The following is a 19,578-nucleotide window of genomic DNA, read 5'->3' on the forward strand; positions in this document are numbered from 1 at the left end:
AAGGTTTTGTCATTGTTAAGTCCAGAGCAGAATGGCACTGCCTGGTTACAACCCATTGGTCTTGCATCTTGTGACTCAGGGCTGGTGGTTGGGGGATGATAACCAGAAAAAAGGAAGGTGGGCAGTGATGACATAGTGGTGCCTTAACCAGCTCTGATGCTGATCTGTATTGGGAAGACCCAAGGTCATTTCTTCTGTGTAGGCCTGCTGGAGTTGAGATTTTTCTGTCACTTGTGGCTAAAGGCGTCCTAATTTTGCAGAGGTATAAGTTTTTAAAATTATGTAATTCACAAGTGTTAGATACAGGAATTTCGGGGTGAAAATGATTCACTGGCTGCTCTCTGCTCTGTAAATTTTCACCTAATGATGAAATAATCTTATTTCTTATTTGAGAGAAATAGAGTGCAGGAAATTTCCTTTTGAAAACTAGTTACATTTTTAGGTATTTCTTTTTATAGGAAACAGCCTTTTAAAAATTAAATGACTTACTCATTGATCTTTAACCAGTTCTTTCTTGACAACATGTGGCTTGATGTAAGGGTCTGATTTTATTTTTCTAATGAATTGTGCATTGTCCATACACCAGTCATCTTTTTGTCCCTGATTTGAAATACTGTCTTTGTCAGGGATTAAGTGATCATCTGCAGTGGCTTTGCTCTTTGCCTGCTGAGCACAGTTCCTCACATCCTTCCAGAAAGCAGCGGAGCCCCAGAGCTGGCATGTTCCCAGAGGTCAAGGGTCAGTGGAGTCGTGGCTGGGGGGTTCCTAACAGCGGGTGACTGCAGGCCAGCGCTAGGTGTTTTTTGACCTGGGAGCTGCCAGCAGCTTGGTTATGCCTTTTTCTATTATTTATATTCTCGGTCTTGATTCATAGCTTTTAAGTACTCCAATTCGTTCTGGATCTGTTTCATTTATACAGTTCGTATTTTATACTTGTGCTTCAGAGCATGTTTGAATTTCTCTTGCTTTGTAATGCTTTCCTAAGTCTCTCTTTATTCTGTTTTTCAAAGCCTTCTTGGCTTCTCCCATATTATTTCTTAGAGACAACCTTTAGAATGGACTTACCAGGCTCCTCTCCAGAAACCTTTTGGGATTCTGACGGAGTTTAAATTCAGTCTCAAGTAACTGCCCGGCTACCCCGCTGGCTGGAGCACTCCCCTCCTCAGAGGCGGGGCTCAGGCAGGGCCTCTGTTAGTTTTTTTCCTGTGGGTGGGCTCTGCTCGTTTCTTTGCATGTTCTGTAATTTTGTGCTGAAAGCTGGATGTTTTAAGTATGATAATGTGGCAACTCTGGAAATCAGACAGTCCCCCGCCCTGGGGCTGTTCGCTGTGGCTTCTTGTTTGCTGCTTTACTGACTTTTCTTAACTATTTTTGTCAGTACTCGTCATGTGTGGCCACCTAATTCCATTAGCTTCAGAGGTCAGACATGTTTTGTCAGCTTCCTTAAAACACTTGGAGCCAAAAAGAAAAAGGGCGGGGGACAGTCCCTCACTGTCGCAGGCCACCCGTGTCGGGCACTCCTCCAGCCGAGCCGGGCTGGCTTGGGGCCGCCTTGGCCCTCACCTGTAGCCTTCACAGAGCCCGCAGGCCGGGCCACGGGACAGCGTAAGGACTCCGCAGGTCTCTTCCGAGCCAGTGTCCCACCTTGGGCACACACGACTTCCCGGTACACATGGATGCTTTTGAAAGCCCTATCCCCCAGCTCCTTTTCCCAGCCTCTCAGTGTGTCTGCTGCTCGCCTTGCCTGCCATCCTGCCCCAGGTTGCTGCCCCCAGTACTTGTGCCTTTAAATGCCTCTGGCACCAGCCCTCTGGGAGGTCACCCAGGCGTATGACAGCCGAGTCCCAGAAACAAGAGGGAGCCCCACTACCATCTTACAGCGGCCACAGGCGAGGCCCACACAGCTCTCCGAGAACAGGGTCCGAGTCTCACCGCGGCCCGGCAGCCTGCACCAGAGCACAGGTGGGTGTCCATCTGGGCGCCGATGTGAGGGCAGGGGCGGGGCGGGCAGCTGCCGCCCTTCACCAAGCCTCCCTGGTGGCTGCAGGTCCTGGACTAGACTCTCAAGCTCCACATAAGTCGCCAGATCGCCTGTGGTTCCGGGGGGGACAGGGCCCTGCATTTCCCTGCTCCGCAGCTTTTGGTGTCACTCCTCGTCAGCCTTGAGTGCTCCGTGACTGCAAGTACAGATGAACGTTCTACACTCTTAATTTTCTGGGTTTTTTTAATTTAATTTTTAAATGGTTTGTTCAACTATTTTTTTAATTTTTTCATTTTTGTGGGGAGGTAATTAGGTTATTCGGTTTCTTAATGGAGGTACAGGGGATTGAACGCAGGACCTCAGGCATGCACCCTACCACTGAGCTATTATTCCCTCACCCCTGGAATAAGCCGTTACTGTAAAGAGCTCTGGTCCCGTTTAGTGTGGAATACTATTTAGAAACCAAGATCTGGGCACACATCGTTCTAAAGGCAAAACACTGCACATTTTATTAGTTTTATTTATTCTGCACTGTGCTATTTGTTAGGACTCTGTTGATCCCACTGGTAATCTTGCTCTGAGACCACACTGGTTCTGAGCGGGCTTTCTCCCTGAGACTCACTGCTGGATTTAGTCACCAGCTCACTGCCAGCCTTGGAGGAACGCGGAGGCTGCACGGTAGGGTGACTGCAGCTCCCTCCATTGGCCAGTTCTCTGTCAGTGTCGGACTGGCTACCTAGTCAAGTGGCTGAACCAAAACAGAAGACTGAAATCTTGGGCACAATGCCAGACGGCTGGCCCAGGGAGGCAGGCAGGCCCTGTCCAGTGGTGGTATCCAGAGAAGAGGTTCCCTTCCTGTTACTTTTCCATCCCCCTAAAGCAGGAGTCAGCAAAACATAGTTCACAGGTCAGATTCGACCCACTGCCTCATACTGCACAGCTTGTGACCCAGGAATTATTTTTAAAGGTTTAAAAAAAAATCAAAAGACTAATAAGTTCTGTTTTAGCCCAAGGGAAGGAAGAAAAGAACAAACTTCTAAGAAAGTGACTCAGAGGGGAGGGTACAGCTCAGTGGGAGAGTGCCTGCCAAGCATGCATGAGGCCCTGGATTCAATCCCCAGCATCGCCATCAAAAATATAGATAACTAAACCTAATGACCTCCCCCAGAGAGGGAGGAAGGGAGAGACTCAGAAGACGACACATACTTTCCGCCCTTTGGGCCCCAATGTATCACCTGGCCATGCCTACCTGAAAAGTCAGTTGGGAAATCAGACCTCTAGGGATGTGTCCAGACGAAATGGGAAGAAAGAATCGCTTTTGCAGTACACACAGCAGGGTAAGTCTGCAGTACAACGGGAAGCCAGTTTGTTACGCGGAGTTCTAGGAAGTGATGCATGTACTCAGGGGTGAGACACTCCATCGTAGGAAGGATGTTTAAAAGTCCGGAGTGACCACCAGAGGGAGCAGCTGCGACCATTTTACTGGAAGTTGGCTCAGGTTGAAGTTGCCGTAAGTTTCAGGCATCGTTTCGGTACCTGAGCCGTAAAATTCTGGCTACGACTGAGCAGAATAAAACATTTTTGAGTACTTTAATTTGGGGGCCTTTAACTTTTATGTTTTCCTGTTTCGGGAGGAGTCCCAGGCACAGTGTTTAACATTTATTGTCAGCACTGGTTTCTGTGTGGACCCCATCCTTACTTCACCCTATACTTGCTACATGCCAGACCCCAGTTCCAGCCCCTTCCCGACTGGCACCCACACTCATAAAAAGTTATGCCCTTAAGCACATGCCACTGTAACCTACATAAGCATGTGTGTAATTTTAATTGACGTAAAAACACTGTTTAGTTCCATGAAATGTTTCATTTGTATCTGTAATTGTTCATTAGATGTGCTACATGCAGATCTAGGACACACGTCTAACTGCTTGACAGCGCCTGGCTGCACGACCACATTTTACTCACCTCTTTTGGGACATCCATCTAGAAGAGGTCACACATTTTATTGTGGTGAAACTCCCTGTATGTGGCCTCCCGTGTATAGAATTTCTCTGGAATGTACATAAACACATCAAGGTACCACTGTATAATAAAGCAGACACATCATTATATTTCAAAGGCATTTCCAGGTCTGTTTCCCAGATGGTTACACTGTTTATATGCTTCTACAGTACGTGAACATGAACGATTACCATTCACATCCTTAATCAGCATTTATTTACACATCGCTGTAATTTTTGCCATTTTGATGAGAACAAAGGGGTATTTTACTGTTTTAACTTGTATTTTCTAATTCCTGATGACTTCAAGCACTGACTGTCCCCTCTCTGAACTGCCCTTTTCTTAACTTTGCTGGATGTATCCCTACATGTTCTAGTCACTGGTTAAACCTGTTCCTTCACAGACGGATGAGGTTTGTCTCTCACCACCTGGCATCACAGCAGCCCTTTTCAATCTCATTCTTTTTTAATTCTGAGCAATTTTCAATCCATGTATTTTCTTCCATCTTGTTCCTTCCTCCCCAGGATACAGACACTGTCATCTCTACTGTCCACTGCTTCTGTTTCTTTTTCACATTGCATTTCTTTCTTCTTCGTGGTATCCTGGGAGATTTGCCATCACAGTCTACTAATTTGGTTTTTTTGCCGTATTTATTCTGTTTTTAATCTCATCTATTTAATTATTTCATGCCATTACTCATGCCCATTTCCCCACCCCCCACCGTTTTTTGGGTAACCGTCTGTTCCTGCTTCATATTACCAATCTACTTGTCTTTAAGGATGTCTATTAAGAAAATTTTGAAACCTAGCTTTCTCCCCTCAAGCTTGCCCATTGTGTAGGTGGTATGGTGTGCTGCCTCACAGTAAACTCATGTTTCCCTGGGGGTTCTGCAAATCTGGGCTGGTACAAGTAGCAGGTAGAAGGTCTAAACTCTAGTTTAAGTAGAGGGCTGTGTTACAGAAGAGAAAGCCCACTCCAACTGGGAAGTGCCCCCTTCCTGATCCGTCGTCTCTGGGCACTTTACATGGTCACCGAAAGCACCTCCTCCATCAGGAAACGTGCGCCCGTCTACTGATGACTTGGCTTTGGAGAGAGGAGAGGATCTCCCGGCCGACTCTCCCTGTGTCTCCTGTGTCCACACCTCATCTCAGCTGGACCGAGGGTCTGCTCTAGTGGGACCTGAACTGCCTGCAGGGCCGAGTGGATGAGCCTGCTCCTGTCTCCCGAGGCACCAGGTGGTCGGGAACGTGCTGGGGACACTCGAGCAGTCAGTACAAGCACCATGTAGGAGAAAGTCCTCTTCAGCACCTGCCCGTCTACTGCCAGTACCTGCTCCACAGAACCACCACATCCTCGCGTCTCCGCCCAGCGCTTCCCCGTCCAGGGCCGCTCCCTGGACCCACGGGCGGCTCTTATGTCTGTGGCATCTCCAGAGTTGGGCTATGGACACATGACAGCAGCCTGTGCTGGTTCATCAGTTTGGCAGGAATCAGACTTTAAATTCAAGGAAGGGAAAAGCAACTAATTTGTGATGTAGTTATCTCTGTAAGAGGAAGAAAAAAGTAACATAATTTTAAAATGCATTTCCTTGCTTGTTTAATTGGAAGCATTCTGTACAGCTGGCAGTTACTTGGTCTGCAGTCGGGTGCCTTACTGTCCAGCCATCTTTGGGGAGCTGGACTGGACAGCGCAGCCAGCCATACTGAGATGAAACAGAGAGCAGAGGGTATGCCGTGGCCTCAGAGAGAAGACAGCCCTGGTGTTAACATTGGGTCTTCGTTCTGACCTGTCTAAGAGGCCACGGAAAAACAAATGACCCACCATCGCACTAACACTAACATGGCGGGGGAGAAGGGGTGACTCTCACCTCTATGTGCCAGGAAGGGTCGACCTCCTGCTCAGCCCTTGGCAGTCCCTCTGGGAGTCCCTCATCGGCTCACACTCCACAGTGTGAGCTCACTGTATATAAAAAGCAAGTACTCGGCTCTGCACCACTGCCACGTGCAGTCCTTGCTGCTCGATGGGGACAGAACCATCCCCTATGGCGCCTTCTTCCATGAATGCAGGCCTTGCCAGGCATAGTGAAAACCTTCCAAATACTGCATTCCATCAAATCTAAGATAAACTGTTATGTTAAGTACCTCTAAGGAAGAAGAAAACAATGCCAGTTAAGTCAGAACATGCTATCGACCCTAATTTCCGGGATGTAATGAGAGTGTTGACATCTCTGAAATAACTCACACGACTGCATTACCAAAAAGGCAGGTGACGATCACATACGTGTGTGGGGTTCCTTCATGTCAGCCACTTCGTAAGAGAGAAAGAATGTGGTAAACCATTAAAACTTTTCAAATATTTTACTTAAAATGCATACTGTGTATTTAAGCTACTTCCCACTCGTGTGGGAAACCTCTGTAAATATTTCAACAAATACACTGTGAATATACAGTTCCTACACACAACTATATGCTCGACCAGAATTTTAACTTGTTAGGCAGCACACTCACGATCGTCAAGACAAACACGGAGGGAAAGTGACAGGCAACGAGATCGTGAGTGACGTAACTGAACCTAAACAAGATGTATGTCATGCGGTGTCAGAGAGACCTGACCTCAGTTCCAAAGGTTCTTAGCTCAGTAATGTAACAGTTCAAGAAAACATACATATTTAACTGTTTCCGGCTGACTGCTAATGCTCAGACTATTTACACCACAATGTACAGAAAATAAGATCATCTCTGTAGCAACACCTCAAAATAAGCGATTTGCCTCAAGTCCACTTCTCAGTTGCGTAACTCCCACAAAAGTGTCATTTTGTATCCTCAGTTACCACTCAGGGCAATCTAAATTAACTGGCTGAAAAATAAACTTACTCTTTCACAAGAAACAGTCCAGAGGTGCAGGGGCCACACGGCTGGCGTCCAGCTCCCAGGGTCCCCGCTCTTCTCGCTCTGCCTGGCAAAATCGTACTTCACTGTTGAAAAAGCAGGCATTGAACCCAGACAAGGGAATGTTCCGGAAGATTCCACTTCACACGGCATGACTCCTTGAATCTCTGAAGGAACCTTTTCCAGAAGTAACCCATCAGGCTTTTCCTTTCTGTCTCGGACTGGGTCCTCTGACCACTGTAAACCAGTTGCAGGCGATGAGAAAGGCACTGTCATTACTGGCTGAAACTAATCAGGATCTGTCCCTGTTCTGTGAGGAGGAACGATACCCAAGCGTGGCCAGCCAACAGCAACAGGCATGTGGCCCGGGTGGTCACTCAGCAACGCCAGCTGCAAACCTGTATGGACGTGCTCTGAATCCGGTCAGGAAGGAGCAAAGCACGGAGTTTAAAACAGCATCATATCAAGTAAAGTACAGTGAATTCCTAGGTGACATGGGACGTGTGCTCTGCACACCTGCACTTACGTAGGCATCAAAATAAATAGTAGGTGAAAAAATTCGATTAAAATAGAACTATCTTAAGTACATTTTAAAACCTGTATACAGTGTAGTGAGTCCTACAGCTGTTCCTCACAACTAGAGACTTCTGGCGTTACCTACTTAAAGTTATCTATGCAGTTTTCTATTCTTATACCTAGATTTCTATTTCTGGCTGACTCAGATACAGTTGAAAACATTATAAAAAACACTGGCTTCCTTATGGAAGATTTAGTTCATTAACAATGATAAAATACATTTATAAATGCCAGGGAAGAGTACAGAAAGAAGAGTACTTTATACTTTTCAAATACTAGTTCACTAACAATGCACGTTAAGATGCTCACATAGTGGTGCTACTTACAATGGCTAATGTTACCTTATTTCTTACAGGTTACCTTAATAAGGATACAACGCCCTTCCAAACAAGAATCAAACCAAAGACACAACTTCTGTAAGGCAGCATCCTAAAAGGCAGGCAGACAGACCAAGACACCCTGAAAAGTGCTGGTCCTACCACCCCCAGAACCACTCGCGTGAGAGCCTGTGTGCACGCTGCCGTCCTGACTGGCTACCTGATGGCTTTACAGCTTCTACTCACATAAGGAGCATGTTTATTCACAACAGCCGTCCTCTGTAGTTTCTTTTTTAATATAAAAAGCTTGATGATTTTATCAGAAACATAACTTTTAGTATTAACAATTTCCAACAGACTATGTTTCCCACATTCCTTAAATTGAGAGGTTTCCCCTTGGTGTGAATTCCCTGATATGTAAAGCAGTCTGAATCCATGGCGAAACTATGTGCTCTGTAAATATTCATAAATGTTCACTCCCGTGCAGTCTGGCACCCAGCCCGTCACGTGGCCTGGGCACAGCTGTGGTCTCTACCCTGCCAGCTTGCAGACTCCAAGTCTGACTAACACTCAAAGGCTTGTCCACATTCACCTGTGTGAACACTCTTTCGCCAGCAGGAGTTTCTCATTCACTGTGTTGAGGGTCCCGGGACGTTAAATGCTGTGCACTTCAGAGGAGCCGCCCCACGTCAAGCACGTTCATGTTCCCCCTCCTATGAACTCTCTGATGGCTGTTGAAGGCTGACTTGTGGTAGAATTTCTTCCCACACTCACTACATTCATAGGGCTTCTCTCCTGAGTGAGTCCTGTAGTGCACCGTGAGGTAGGACATCCGAGAGAAGGCCTTCCCACATTCATTACACTCGAAGGGCTTCTCCCCGGAATGAATTCGATGATGGATGGTGAGGTACGACATCTGGGAGAAGAACTTGCCGCACTCGTAACACTCGTAGGCCTTCTCTCCCGTGTGTGTTCTCTGATGCCTGTTCAGGGCCGAGTTCTGGCAGAAGGTTTTCCCACACTGGCTGCACTCGTAGGGCTTCTCCCCGGAGTGAATCCTGTGGTGGATGGTGAGGTACGACATCTGGGAGAAGAACTTCCCGCAGACGCAGCACTCGTAGGGCTTCTCGCCCTTGTGTATCCTCCGGTGCCGGCAGAGGGCCGAGTTCTGGTAGAAGGTCTTCCCGCACTCGGTACATTCATAGGGCTTCACTCCTGAGTGGGTTCTGTGGTGGATGGTGAGGTACGACAGCTGCGAGAAGAGTTTCCCACACTCGCTACACTCGTAGGGCTTCTCGCCCGTGTGCACCCGCTGGTGTCTCATGAGGGCCGAGTTCAGGTAGAAGGTCTTCCCGCACTCGCGGCACTCGTAGGGCTTCTCCCCGGAGTGGGTTCTGTAGTGCACGGTGAGGTACGACAGCCGCGAGAAGAACTTGCCGCACTCGTTGCACTCGTAGGGCTTCTCGCCGGTGTGCGTCCGCTGGTGCGTGGTCAGGGTGGACTTGCGGCAGAAGCGCTTCCCGCACTCGTTGCACTTGTAGAGCTTCACGCCCGTGTGAATCTTCTGATGGTCATTCAGAGCTGACTTCTGGGAGAAGGTTTTCCCACAGTCGTGACAGACGTAGGGCCTCTCCCCGGAGTGTGTTCTCTGGTGCTGCGTGAGGTGCGTCTTCTGGCAAAAGGCTTTTCCACAGTAACTACATTCATAGGGCTTCTCTCCTGAGTGAGTTCTCTGGTGCTGAATGAGGTGTAACTTCTGGTAGAAGGTTTTCCCGCATTCGGTACATTCATAGGGCTTCTCCCCTGTGTGCGTCCGCTGATGCACGGTGAGGGTCCCCTTCTGGCAGAAGGACTTCCCACACTGGTTACATTCATAAGGTTTCTCTCCTGTATGAGTCCTCTGATGTATTATAAACTTGGACTTTTTACAGAAGGACTTCCCACACGCACTGCATTCGTAGGGCTTCATTTCCATGTGAGCCCTCTGGTGCACACCGAGGTCGGACACCTGGAGAAAGGCTATTTCAGATCCATTCCACTTGTAGGGCTTCTCCTCCAAACGACTGACAAACACTGGATCCTTCTGAAAGGCTTTCTGGCATTCAATATACTCAAAGGGTTTCTCCAAAATACGAATGTTCTGATAAACACTTTCTTCATTTACAGTATAAGCCCCCCTATTTTGAATATATTCATAAGGTTTATCTCCTGGATGAGTTTTCTCAAGCTTAACATGGAGAAGTGATTTCCCACATGCACTACATTCATCAGGTTTCATTTTTGCATAGCTTCCATCACTACTAATATATTCTGAAACAGATTTTAAACTTTCTTCACATGAGTCACATTTATAGGATATTTTTCTTGAAGGAACAGGGTTGGTTTCCATATTGAAAGTCTTACCAAGAACGTTACCTCTCTCTTCAGTCAGGGTTTTGCTGTTAATGGACACAGTTTGCCTTGAACGTTTGTCTTCATTTTCCTGGACTCCCTCTATCAGATCATGAACTTTCCAGACTTCTAAAAAGAGGCAAAATTAACCAAATTTTACACATTTCCTGACATAAGATATGGAACGTGACGTGTACACAAGCACGTCACTGTGGCAGATGCCAGCCTCATGGACAGTGAAAGCGATTCCAAGTGTACTTCTTCCCCTTACTCTTTCTGTCTGGAACAAACACGCACAGGCACACACACGACCTCCACGATCTCCAGTGGTGGTCTTGGGGTAGGGGGTTGCTGACAAAAACACAAGCACCTTTGACCTTTGTTACCTTGTTCGAACGGGGAACAGAAGGTAAAATATAAGCATGGAACAACGACCAGAAGACAAAGGATGCTGGATGAGTGACCAACATGGTAGATGTGAAAGGACTCACAGCTGGCGGGGCAACAAGGAGGGCAGCTGCTGGACAAGGACAAGGAGGGCCAGGAGGCGCGTGCAGGGAGCAATCAGCTTGCTGGAGGTGGGTCAGCACTTGACGCCTGTCACTTCGTATCAGGCTGAGACAGATGACAACCCAAGGCACAGTCACCGACATGGAGACTGCAGCGGCACCAGCAACGCCCCAGCTTACGCTCAGTCACAGGCCTCTGCTCCTATTGCTTTGCGAAGTCTGCTTGACTTCCCGCCTTGGTCTACTCAACCTATCTTTTAGGGGATGTCCATGCTTTAAGAAAACATACTACTCAAGTCCTTTCTCAACTTAATGAGCTCCACTTCCTTTGAAGTTAGAAATAATTACTCTCCATCCAGTCATTTTCGCACAAGGTGACTCAGCCTTGCACTGGAACATTAACATTCTACATGAATGCCGAGTTTTACGTTATCCACGCATCTCTGGTCTCTTCCCTTAACCAAAACCTCTCTCTTAAAAAGTATGGTTCTATTTCCTATTCCCTTTGAACCCCTCAACAGAAATCAGAGAAACTGTTCTTAATTTCAACTGTAAGGACAGCTCTCAAGCACCAGCAGAATGTACGGGGATGTGAGCTAGGCATGCACATTCACAGGTAACCACCTATAAACCACTTTGAATGACTGGACAAGAAGGTTCGCTCACCTGCCTGTCTCCTCAGATAATCAAAGACGTAAACGTGCACTGTGCGCTACACGCTGTGGCGAGGGAGGGGGCGTGCTGTTTTCTTTACAGGGTTAAAGGGGGAGTAGTATGGAGAAACACAAGCGAAAAATACACAACAACAGATTCCTTGATAAGACCTAACCTTTTTTTAAGGCATCACCATGAGGCGGAGTCAAAGTTGAGAGAAGGAAGAGACGAGAGCGATATTAAGAGCTGGAAGGGAAGACTTCAAGGAGAGGCAGAATATTTAAGTCCACACTTAAAGAATGCGTTTTATTGGGACAAATAACTCATCACCCCCAGTGACACGTAAAGACGTAGGGATGATAATCATGTACACAGAAGACACTCAGGAGTGTGGACCAAACGGCGTTTAGCCAGAGTTTTGGGAAACAATAGAAAATTAATTTTTCCAGCACTAAAAGGCGATTCTTAAAGGACAAGGAATTTCAATCAACAGGGACTCGCTGCAGGCTTATCCTGTAAGACTGGTGAGAAGATGGTTTAGGAACTTCAGATGAACACATCTTCTAAATCCAATCAGAATGAAGGAAAGCCTACTGCTGTCAGGGGAAATACTGAACCAGAGAACAGGGTGGATGACGTAGCCTTTAACAGAGAAAAACCCTACAGACTTGAAAGGGGAGGAGCCCTTTGAAGATCTCAAAACAAACAGACACCACTGAAGGGTGGAGCAGATCCTCAGAGACATTTCTGGAGGGGGTGGGGAGATAAATGAATCATGATGCATTTCTGTATCTCCTACTTATTGAACACCTGCTCTGATAGGACGTCACCGAAGGCCCTGGGAACAGAACAGTAAACAAGAGAGAAGATGAAAATGAGCATTTGGGGAAAGAGGGAGACCCATGCCTGCTGTCACCAAACTCCAGCAGCACTGCTCTCAGGAATGGGCCAGCACCAGTGCTCACAACAACACAGGTGAACTGAGTCTACTGGTTTATGCACAGAATGGGGGTCCGACACCTGACCTCAAAGAAAGAGTGAGAAGTGAAACCAGGGACAGAAACAAGTCCGAGGTACTTCACAGGAAACAAGAAGGAAAAAGTTAAGTAACAAGGACACGAGAGTCACGTGAGGTTTTCCTTAGTAACAGACTGAATGTCTGAAAACAAAAAGAATCTGTGATACTGGGTTACTGGAAAGGCCGTAAGAACAAGAAGGGGGCAAGTGAGTGTTGGGTCAGGGTGGACACCAGCATGGGAAAGCTCTACCAACATGAGTTTTTGTGGGGAAGGAAGAAGTCTCTGGCACTGAGAGCCAAGTAGCCAAAGCACACAAGTAACTTTCTTTAGTCACTTCTAAAGGCTTGGCGACCTTAAAAACCTCCAGGGTAAACACTTCCAAGTTACCAACCTGCTCCCTGCCGCATTAACACACCTGGGTAACTCTGCAGTAGGAATCCTCCTTCCACCATCCATGGCTCTTCTCCCTGCTCCAACTTGGTGATAACTTCCGGTTTCATAACGTGACACCCTGTTAACAGAAATGAGAGAGAACCTGAGCCCACCTGCTGGGCTCTGTGGTCTGAGGAGAGGGCGACCTTGTGAGCTCCACAACAGAAGTGACCACCTGAGCTGTAGCAAAATTAGAACCCACCTGGAGGTAAAGACCAAATGTCCTGCCTGGTGCCCCAGATCACTCACATTTGTCCCATCAAATTCAAAGTTAAAGTGAGAGAGATCCTGCACGTCACAGCAACCCCGAAAGCAGCTCCGCTCACCCACAGACACCAGGTGGCTGTAGTTCTCCAGCATCACGTCCCTGTAGGTTGTCTTCTGCTCGGGGTCCAGCTGCTGCCACTCTTCCTGGGTGAAGTCCACGGCCACGTCCTTGAATGACACTGGCCCCTGCAATGGCACCGCGATAGAACTGGGTGACATGGATGAGACTTATGGGGACAGGAGCTCACCCAGCTCCCTGGTAAAGTTAACACTGTACCTTTTTCATGTTATGGATCTTGAGGAAGGAAAATAAATACAACACACTGCGTGAGTGCACTCAGTGTACATCAGTTAAAGAAGATACTGTCTTGCACTGTGAGCCAAGAACACTCCTGGCTGGTGGGCCCCAGACCAGCAGACACAGCCCCTGCCCCCAGCAGCACAGGCCTGAGGGCACTCGTGGAAGCCGGGATGCCCTGTGCCCCTTCGCTTGGCTTCCAGAACATTAACACTGTTGATTCTCTTCCCTCTCCAGACATTCCTTCTCAGTCTCCTTTGCTGGCTCCTCCTCTCCTGCAAGTCACCCTCAAGGGGTTGTTTTTCTCCTTTACCCTTTGCTTTGATAGCGACCTGGCCTCACAACTGTAATTACCACCTACATATCAACATTTCCCATTCTGTCACCAGCCCAGGCTGCTCTCCTAAACTCCAGACACACATGTCCCAGATCTCAGACTCCACTGTGGTTCCTGCCCTACAGCGTCCCCTGCAGCTCACAAAAGGAGCTGACCTGCAGTATTTGCCACAGTCACCAGAGCAGCAAGCAGGCCAGGCAACACAGAGGGTAAGCCTGCAGCCATCTGACCCTGACCTGTGCCGTGAGCTGACGGGGACAGCGTGGTGCTGCTCCCTAATTTCCAGCTGGGACTCAGAACCCTTCTTCCTGCCGACACCTCCCAGGGGAGGAGTGCACTCCTGAGGGCAGAGAGCACAACAGACCTGGGAACTGCACACCCGGGCCTCTTAGCGGGGATCTTTTGAATAAATTCACAAATAATCCCACTTATAAACAGTTTATAAGTTGTCATAAACTGTCTCCTCCTGTATCATCACCTCTAAGATAAAGACAACGGTACCTATCATACAACACACACCAGTACCTAATGGGCTCATCCGCGGAAAGCACTTAACACAGTTCTGTGGACGTAACACACTTCTCAACGATACCTACCATTACTGTGAGCCTCACCCCTATTTCACAGAAATATGAAACAGTGATATAAATTTAAGTAACTAAAAGTAATGGGGCCAAATTTATGCAACTGCCAAGAAAGTATCACAAAACAGTATCAGCACCCTAGAACAAAGGGTTCAGGTGATTTCATAGCAGCACTATTTACAATCGTCAGGACATAGAAACAACCTAAATGTAATAACCCAAATGTCCACTGACAGATGACCTGATAAAGAAGTGACACACATGGACACACACACACACACACACACACACACACACGCGATGGAATACTACTCAGCATAAAAAAGAATAAAACAATGCCAATTGCAGCAACGTGGAGGGACCTGGAGATCAACGTTTTTTAAGTGAAGTAAACCAGAAAAAGAAAGAAAAATACCATATGATATCACCTATATGTGGAATCTTGAAAAAAAAAGAAAAGACACAAATGAACTTACAAAATAGAAACAGACTCACAGACTTAGAAAACAAACTTACGGTTACTAAGAGGAAAAGGGGTAGGAAGAGATAAATTGGGAGTTCAAGATTTACAGATACTAACTACTATATATAAAATAAACAAGTTTCTGTTTAGCACAGGGAACTATATTCAACATCTTGTAGTAACCTATAATGAAAAAATATGAAAAGGAACACACGTATGTACATGTATGACTGAAACATTATGCTGTACACCACATATTGACACAACAATGTAAACTGAATATACTTCAACTAAAAAATAAAAATGATAAAAACAAAACAAAACAAAAAGACTACTCTAAGTCAATCAGAAAAGCAAAACAAAACAAAACAGTACTGGGATAGGCAGACTGGCAGTGGACGTGAACAGGCACTTACATAAAAACGAAAATACGCCAGTTGGAAAAGACCACATACTGTTAAGATTCCAACTACTCGACATTCGGGAAAGGCAAAAACACACAGATGGTAAAAAGATCAGCGGCTGTCACTGGCTGGGGGAGGGAGGAACGAACAGGTGGCGCCCAGGGATCTCCAGGGCAGGAAAACGGCTCTGTGCGGAGCTGCAGTGGTGCATGTGTCAGAGCGCTGACACGTCTGTAGGACAAAGAGTGAACCCTGATATAAACTACGGACTTTAGGTGATAAAAATGTACCAACGTTGCTCCATCACTGAGAAGATGGACCACATGAGCGTGAGATGTTAACAACAGAGGAAACTGGGGACTCAGTCCTGTCTGCTCAGTTTTCCTGTAAACCTAAAGCTGCTCTAAAAAAGTCTATTAATTAGGAAGAAAAAACTGCTTCTAAATACGTGAAAATATTCTCAACCTCATTTATGATTAGGAAAAACCCAGGGGCACTGACATACTATTTCCTGGGTCCTGGGATTGGCTGGAACCCCGGAGGTGTCCTCCCTTCCTGGGGAGCATCTCACTGGAGACCCGAGACCCCTGCCTGGACACCACCCACCGCATCCTGCCCTTCACGATGCTCAGTCTCTATGTCGACCTCTTTTTACCAGATGACTCAGCAGCCCCATTACAACATTTCAGTTTCTCCACAGGACGGAACCAAAACCCAGGAGAGCGTGGCAGGTACAGCTCAGTGGGAGAGCATGCGCTTAGCATGTGTGAGGTCCTGGGTTCAATCCCCAGCACCTCCAATAAAAATACATAAATAAATAAAAACCTAATTACCTCCTCCCATACCAAAAAATAAATAAAATTAGAAACAAGATCGTAACCAAACCTGAAGACACAGAACGTTAACACCTAAGAATTAAAAAGACAAAACACTACATGATGGAAGGGTCACCCAGGCCGAGAGCTGGGCATCGTCCCTCCAGCGGAGCGGGAAGTCTCCACGGCAGGACCGGCGCCCAAACTCACCAGAGATTTATTCATTTTCTGCTGCTCTTGGAAAAACGTGCAGGACTGTGAAAGTGGAGGCAGACCTGGCGAAGGAAAATGCAAGCAGTGACGCTGTGAGTGAGGTGGCTGGAGCACCTGTCCTGAAGATGCCATGAGAGACACCTGTGGGAGGCTGTCCTTTCTATCGTCAGAAGGGCCTGGAAGAATAAAGAGGGAGAACCCACCCACAGGTCTGTACCTCCCAAAGGACTATGCAGGGACTGAGTGCTCATGTTTTTTCATTAATGAATAGACATCAAACCCTACAAAAATAATCCTCCATCATTAAACACAAGATTTTAAAATAAGAAATTGTTATAGTTGTTTCTTCTTACTAACTCTTTTAACAACTTAAGACCAGAACACCCACTGGATGCTCTGAGTAAGGGATACACTTAGGGACGGATCAGTGTTTCAATTATTTGTATAAACTTAAGTGCGATGCTCAAAAAGATATTTTATTAAGAAACTTACTTAAAGTGGACAGAACACTGACCTGGGAGTTTGGGTCCTGTCAGCAATCCCTCCTACACATCCGGTGACCTAGGCACGTCACCTCCCTTCTCAGGCCCAATCTCTTCCTCCCTCAACCGAGGCAGCAGCACAGAAGCCTCGCAGACTTATCCTACACTCCACTGAGTGATTCCGCAGGGCACACCCGAGGAGGGCTCAGCACACATTCAGATTCGAGAACCAAGGTGCTAATGCAACTTTAGAGACACGCTCGCCATCTCGAGGCGGCGACAGGAGGAGGGGTGTCGGGTGTGGAGGGAGGAGTGGATGCGGAATGTCCACAGCCCAGCCGGCCGCCCCTACTCCCCCAGGACACCCAGAACTCACAAGTCCCCGTGGGCGCCCATCCAGGAGCAGCCTCCGCGGCCCTGCAGCCCAGCCCCTCCACCTCCAGGACGCGGACAAACCCTCCCTGTCGCTCTCTCGTGTCCTCGGCCCGGGCTGGCTCCCCCAAGCCCCGCTCTCAGCGGGCCGCAGGGTCGAGAACTGCCTGGATGCCCGCAGACGCACCACCTACCCCGCCGGGACCCGCTGAACCAGGCTCCCGAGGCTCCGGACCGAGGGCTGCTCCTCCCGCGCGCTCGTCTCCCGAGATCTCTCCGCCTCCTGAGGCCGCTGGTCCCGAGGAGCAGGCTCTGGGCCTACGGAACAAACTCCCCTCAGGCGAACGTCCCTCTCGGGGCCTCAGAGTCCCGCGCGCTGCAGACGGTCGGGCCCGGGTCCCGCCGCCCCTGCACCGCCGCGCCGCCGCCGCCTGCCCGGCCCCTCCGCCCCAGCCCGCAGGTTCCGGAGCTCGCGATCGGGGGTCCCCGCTCGAGTCTCCGCCTGGCTCGCGCGAACCCTCGTCCGCACAATCCGTGCCCGGCGTCCAGCCCCGCAGGCCCTGGAATCCTCGCCCGCCGGAGGCCAAAGCCTGGGAACGAGGGCGAGCGGTGACCTGGGCACGGACAGGAAGCGGGGGCGCTGCGGCGGCGGCGCGCGTGCGCGAACACGCACACAGGGCGAGGTGCGCAAGCGCAGGAGGACACCGGAAGTCCGGCTCTTCGGGAGCCGGACGAGTAATAGGACTCTATTTCCCACAAGTCTCCGCGCCGTCAAGTTAGGGAACACTTAAAATGTCTCCACCTCAGCTGTCGGTTGAAAGGCGCTGGGCTGAGAAGTTTGGCCGCCCGGACCCGGGACGCAGTTTCCCATTTGTCTTCACTCCTGTTAGGGACCATGGAAAGGTGTGGTCTCTAGTAGGGGCTGTGGGATTGCCTTCTGGAGCCTCGGTCCTACCAGATACAATTAGCCTAGCCGTGATGTAAAACAGTGTTACCTGTGGGCATATGGTTTCTCCAAGGAAGGAAGAGAAAATAGAAATAGTAGCTTTTCTGGATTACACTACTAATGCATTAAGAACCGTAGGAAAATCAGATGGTACACACTAACCGAAAAAATAAAACAGATTACCTGGGGTCTTACTTCTCAAAGAGAATTATTGTTTCTGTTAGGTAAAAATATTTTTCAAAAGTGGAATTGTAAGGACAGCGATTTATCACTGTTTTGTTTTGGTGAAACAATATAACCGTACTGTTGGCCAATTGTTTCTTAAAAGCAGGTAGGGGAAAAATTAAAAATAAAATCGCCTGCCAACCCAGAAAATCCTCTTCACAAATATAGAAATAAAAGCTTTATGGTTGAATAACCATTAAACCAGACTGTGCCGCACATCACCGGCAAACCACCGATGAGACTGCAAATGAAATGAGTCTCATCGTCTTACATAGCTCAGCAGATAAAATCCACTGCATGTATGTTCTCAAGATAAACGATAACTTGCGTCATGTGAAAGGACTGGACAACACCATGCATTTTTGGTGGCATACATGTCTTCAGAGTTCATCCTAAATTCACCTGATAAACTGGGCAGCTGTCCGTGCTAGTTAATATCCTTTATCCAACGGAAAAAAAGAACACTTCTTCTATCTCTATGATAAGCAGGTGGTTACAGCTCAGAGCAAAGTGCCCACCACCTAGCCTAAACTCCCATGGTGACAGAGAGATAAAGAGATAACTCTCAGGTCCTTAACAAAAACATTCCTGGTTTGTAATGCTGTCAAGAGACTTATTTAGCTTTTAAAAAAAGATTTAGATACATATGAAAGGGATAAAGGAAGCATTTATATTACAAGTTTCTCAAAGAAATGCTTTAAAAACGGGAATAATCAGTGCTGTTTCACCCAAATGAATGAGCATGTAACCCACTCCTGATTTTCCAGCTGATCAGCTGCATTAAATTAATCCTGCACAAAACGGGTACCTCTCCAAAATCGCTCTTGGAAGTGGCTGCTTACAACCAGGAATGGTCTTTCCCAGTTCTTGCTGCTGTGAGAATGACAGCAACCACACCTCCTCCGAGCCTGAGCCTGGAAAACCTCTGGGGTGCAATTCCCTGTGATCTTTTCCATTTTCACCAGGTAAAGGATGTCAGCAGCCCTGTGCACCTGAAAGCACCCTGGATGGGCAGTGCACCCATCAGCCAGAGTCCCAGCCTCTAGTTCTCACTTCACCTACATGCAGTGACCAGGTCTCAGCCAAAGGCTGGGGTGCTTTCTGTACCTCAGTCCTCTCTGGTTCTCTGCCCTGTGAACGCCGGCTAATGGGACCATCTCAACACCCAACTGTTTGCTCAGATCAGAGACAGGCTGGGCTCCCCAGGCCCCGTGCCCTGTACTGTGGCCCAGAAACTCTCTGAAAGTACTTATATTACAAGTTTTTCTTGAGTAAATGCTTTTTTGGGGGGGGGAGCGGTAATTAGATTTATTTATTTATTTTATTTTTTAATGGAGGTACTGGGGATTGAACCCAGGACCCTGTGCATGCAAAGCACGTGCTCTACCACTGAGCTATCCCCTC

The 19,578-nt window shown here is 47.9% G+C and overlaps 1 protein-coding gene and 1 non-coding gene across 3 annotated transcripts; both read right to left on the reverse strand.

Annotated features, from left to right (window-relative positions):
• Window positions 1–4,068: 4,068 nt before the first annotated feature.
• ZNF12 (zinc finger protein 12) lies at window positions 4,069–17,656 on the reverse strand. Of its 2 annotated transcripts, none has more exons than XM_072943356.1 (7): window positions 17,521–17,656; window positions 17,198–17,321; window positions 16,147–16,211; window positions 13,095–13,221; window positions 12,752–12,847; window positions 5,850–10,283; window positions 4,069–5,525 (listed from the first exon to the last, which is right to left on the reverse strand). In XM_072943356.1, exons 3-6 carry the CDS (start codon window positions 16,159–16,161, stop codon window positions 8,434–8,436), a joined length of 2,088 nt encoding a protein of 695 aa, XP_072799457.1. In that variant the 5' UTR covers window positions 16,162–16,211; window positions 17,198–17,321; window positions 17,521–17,656; the 3' UTR covers window positions 4,069–5,525; window positions 5,850–8,433. The 2 variants fall into 2 exon arrangements, with proteins under 2 accessions (XP_072799457.1, XP_072799456.1); XM_072943355.1 differs by having other exon boundaries at window positions 16,147–16,325.
• A 1,850-nt stretch (window positions 17,657–19,506) lies between these two features.
• TRNAA-UGC (transfer RNA alanine (anticodon UGC)) lies at window positions 19,507–19,578 on the reverse strand. Its single transcript has one exon. It is a non-coding gene; the product is annotated as a tRNA-Ala (tRNA).

This window comes from Vicugna pacos, chromosome 18, assembly GCF_048564905.1.
Source record: "Vicugna pacos chromosome 18, VicPac4, whole genome shotgun sequence".
Classification (NCBI taxonomy): domain Eukaryota; kingdom Metazoa; phylum Chordata; class Mammalia; order Artiodactyla; family Camelidae; genus Vicugna; species Vicugna pacos.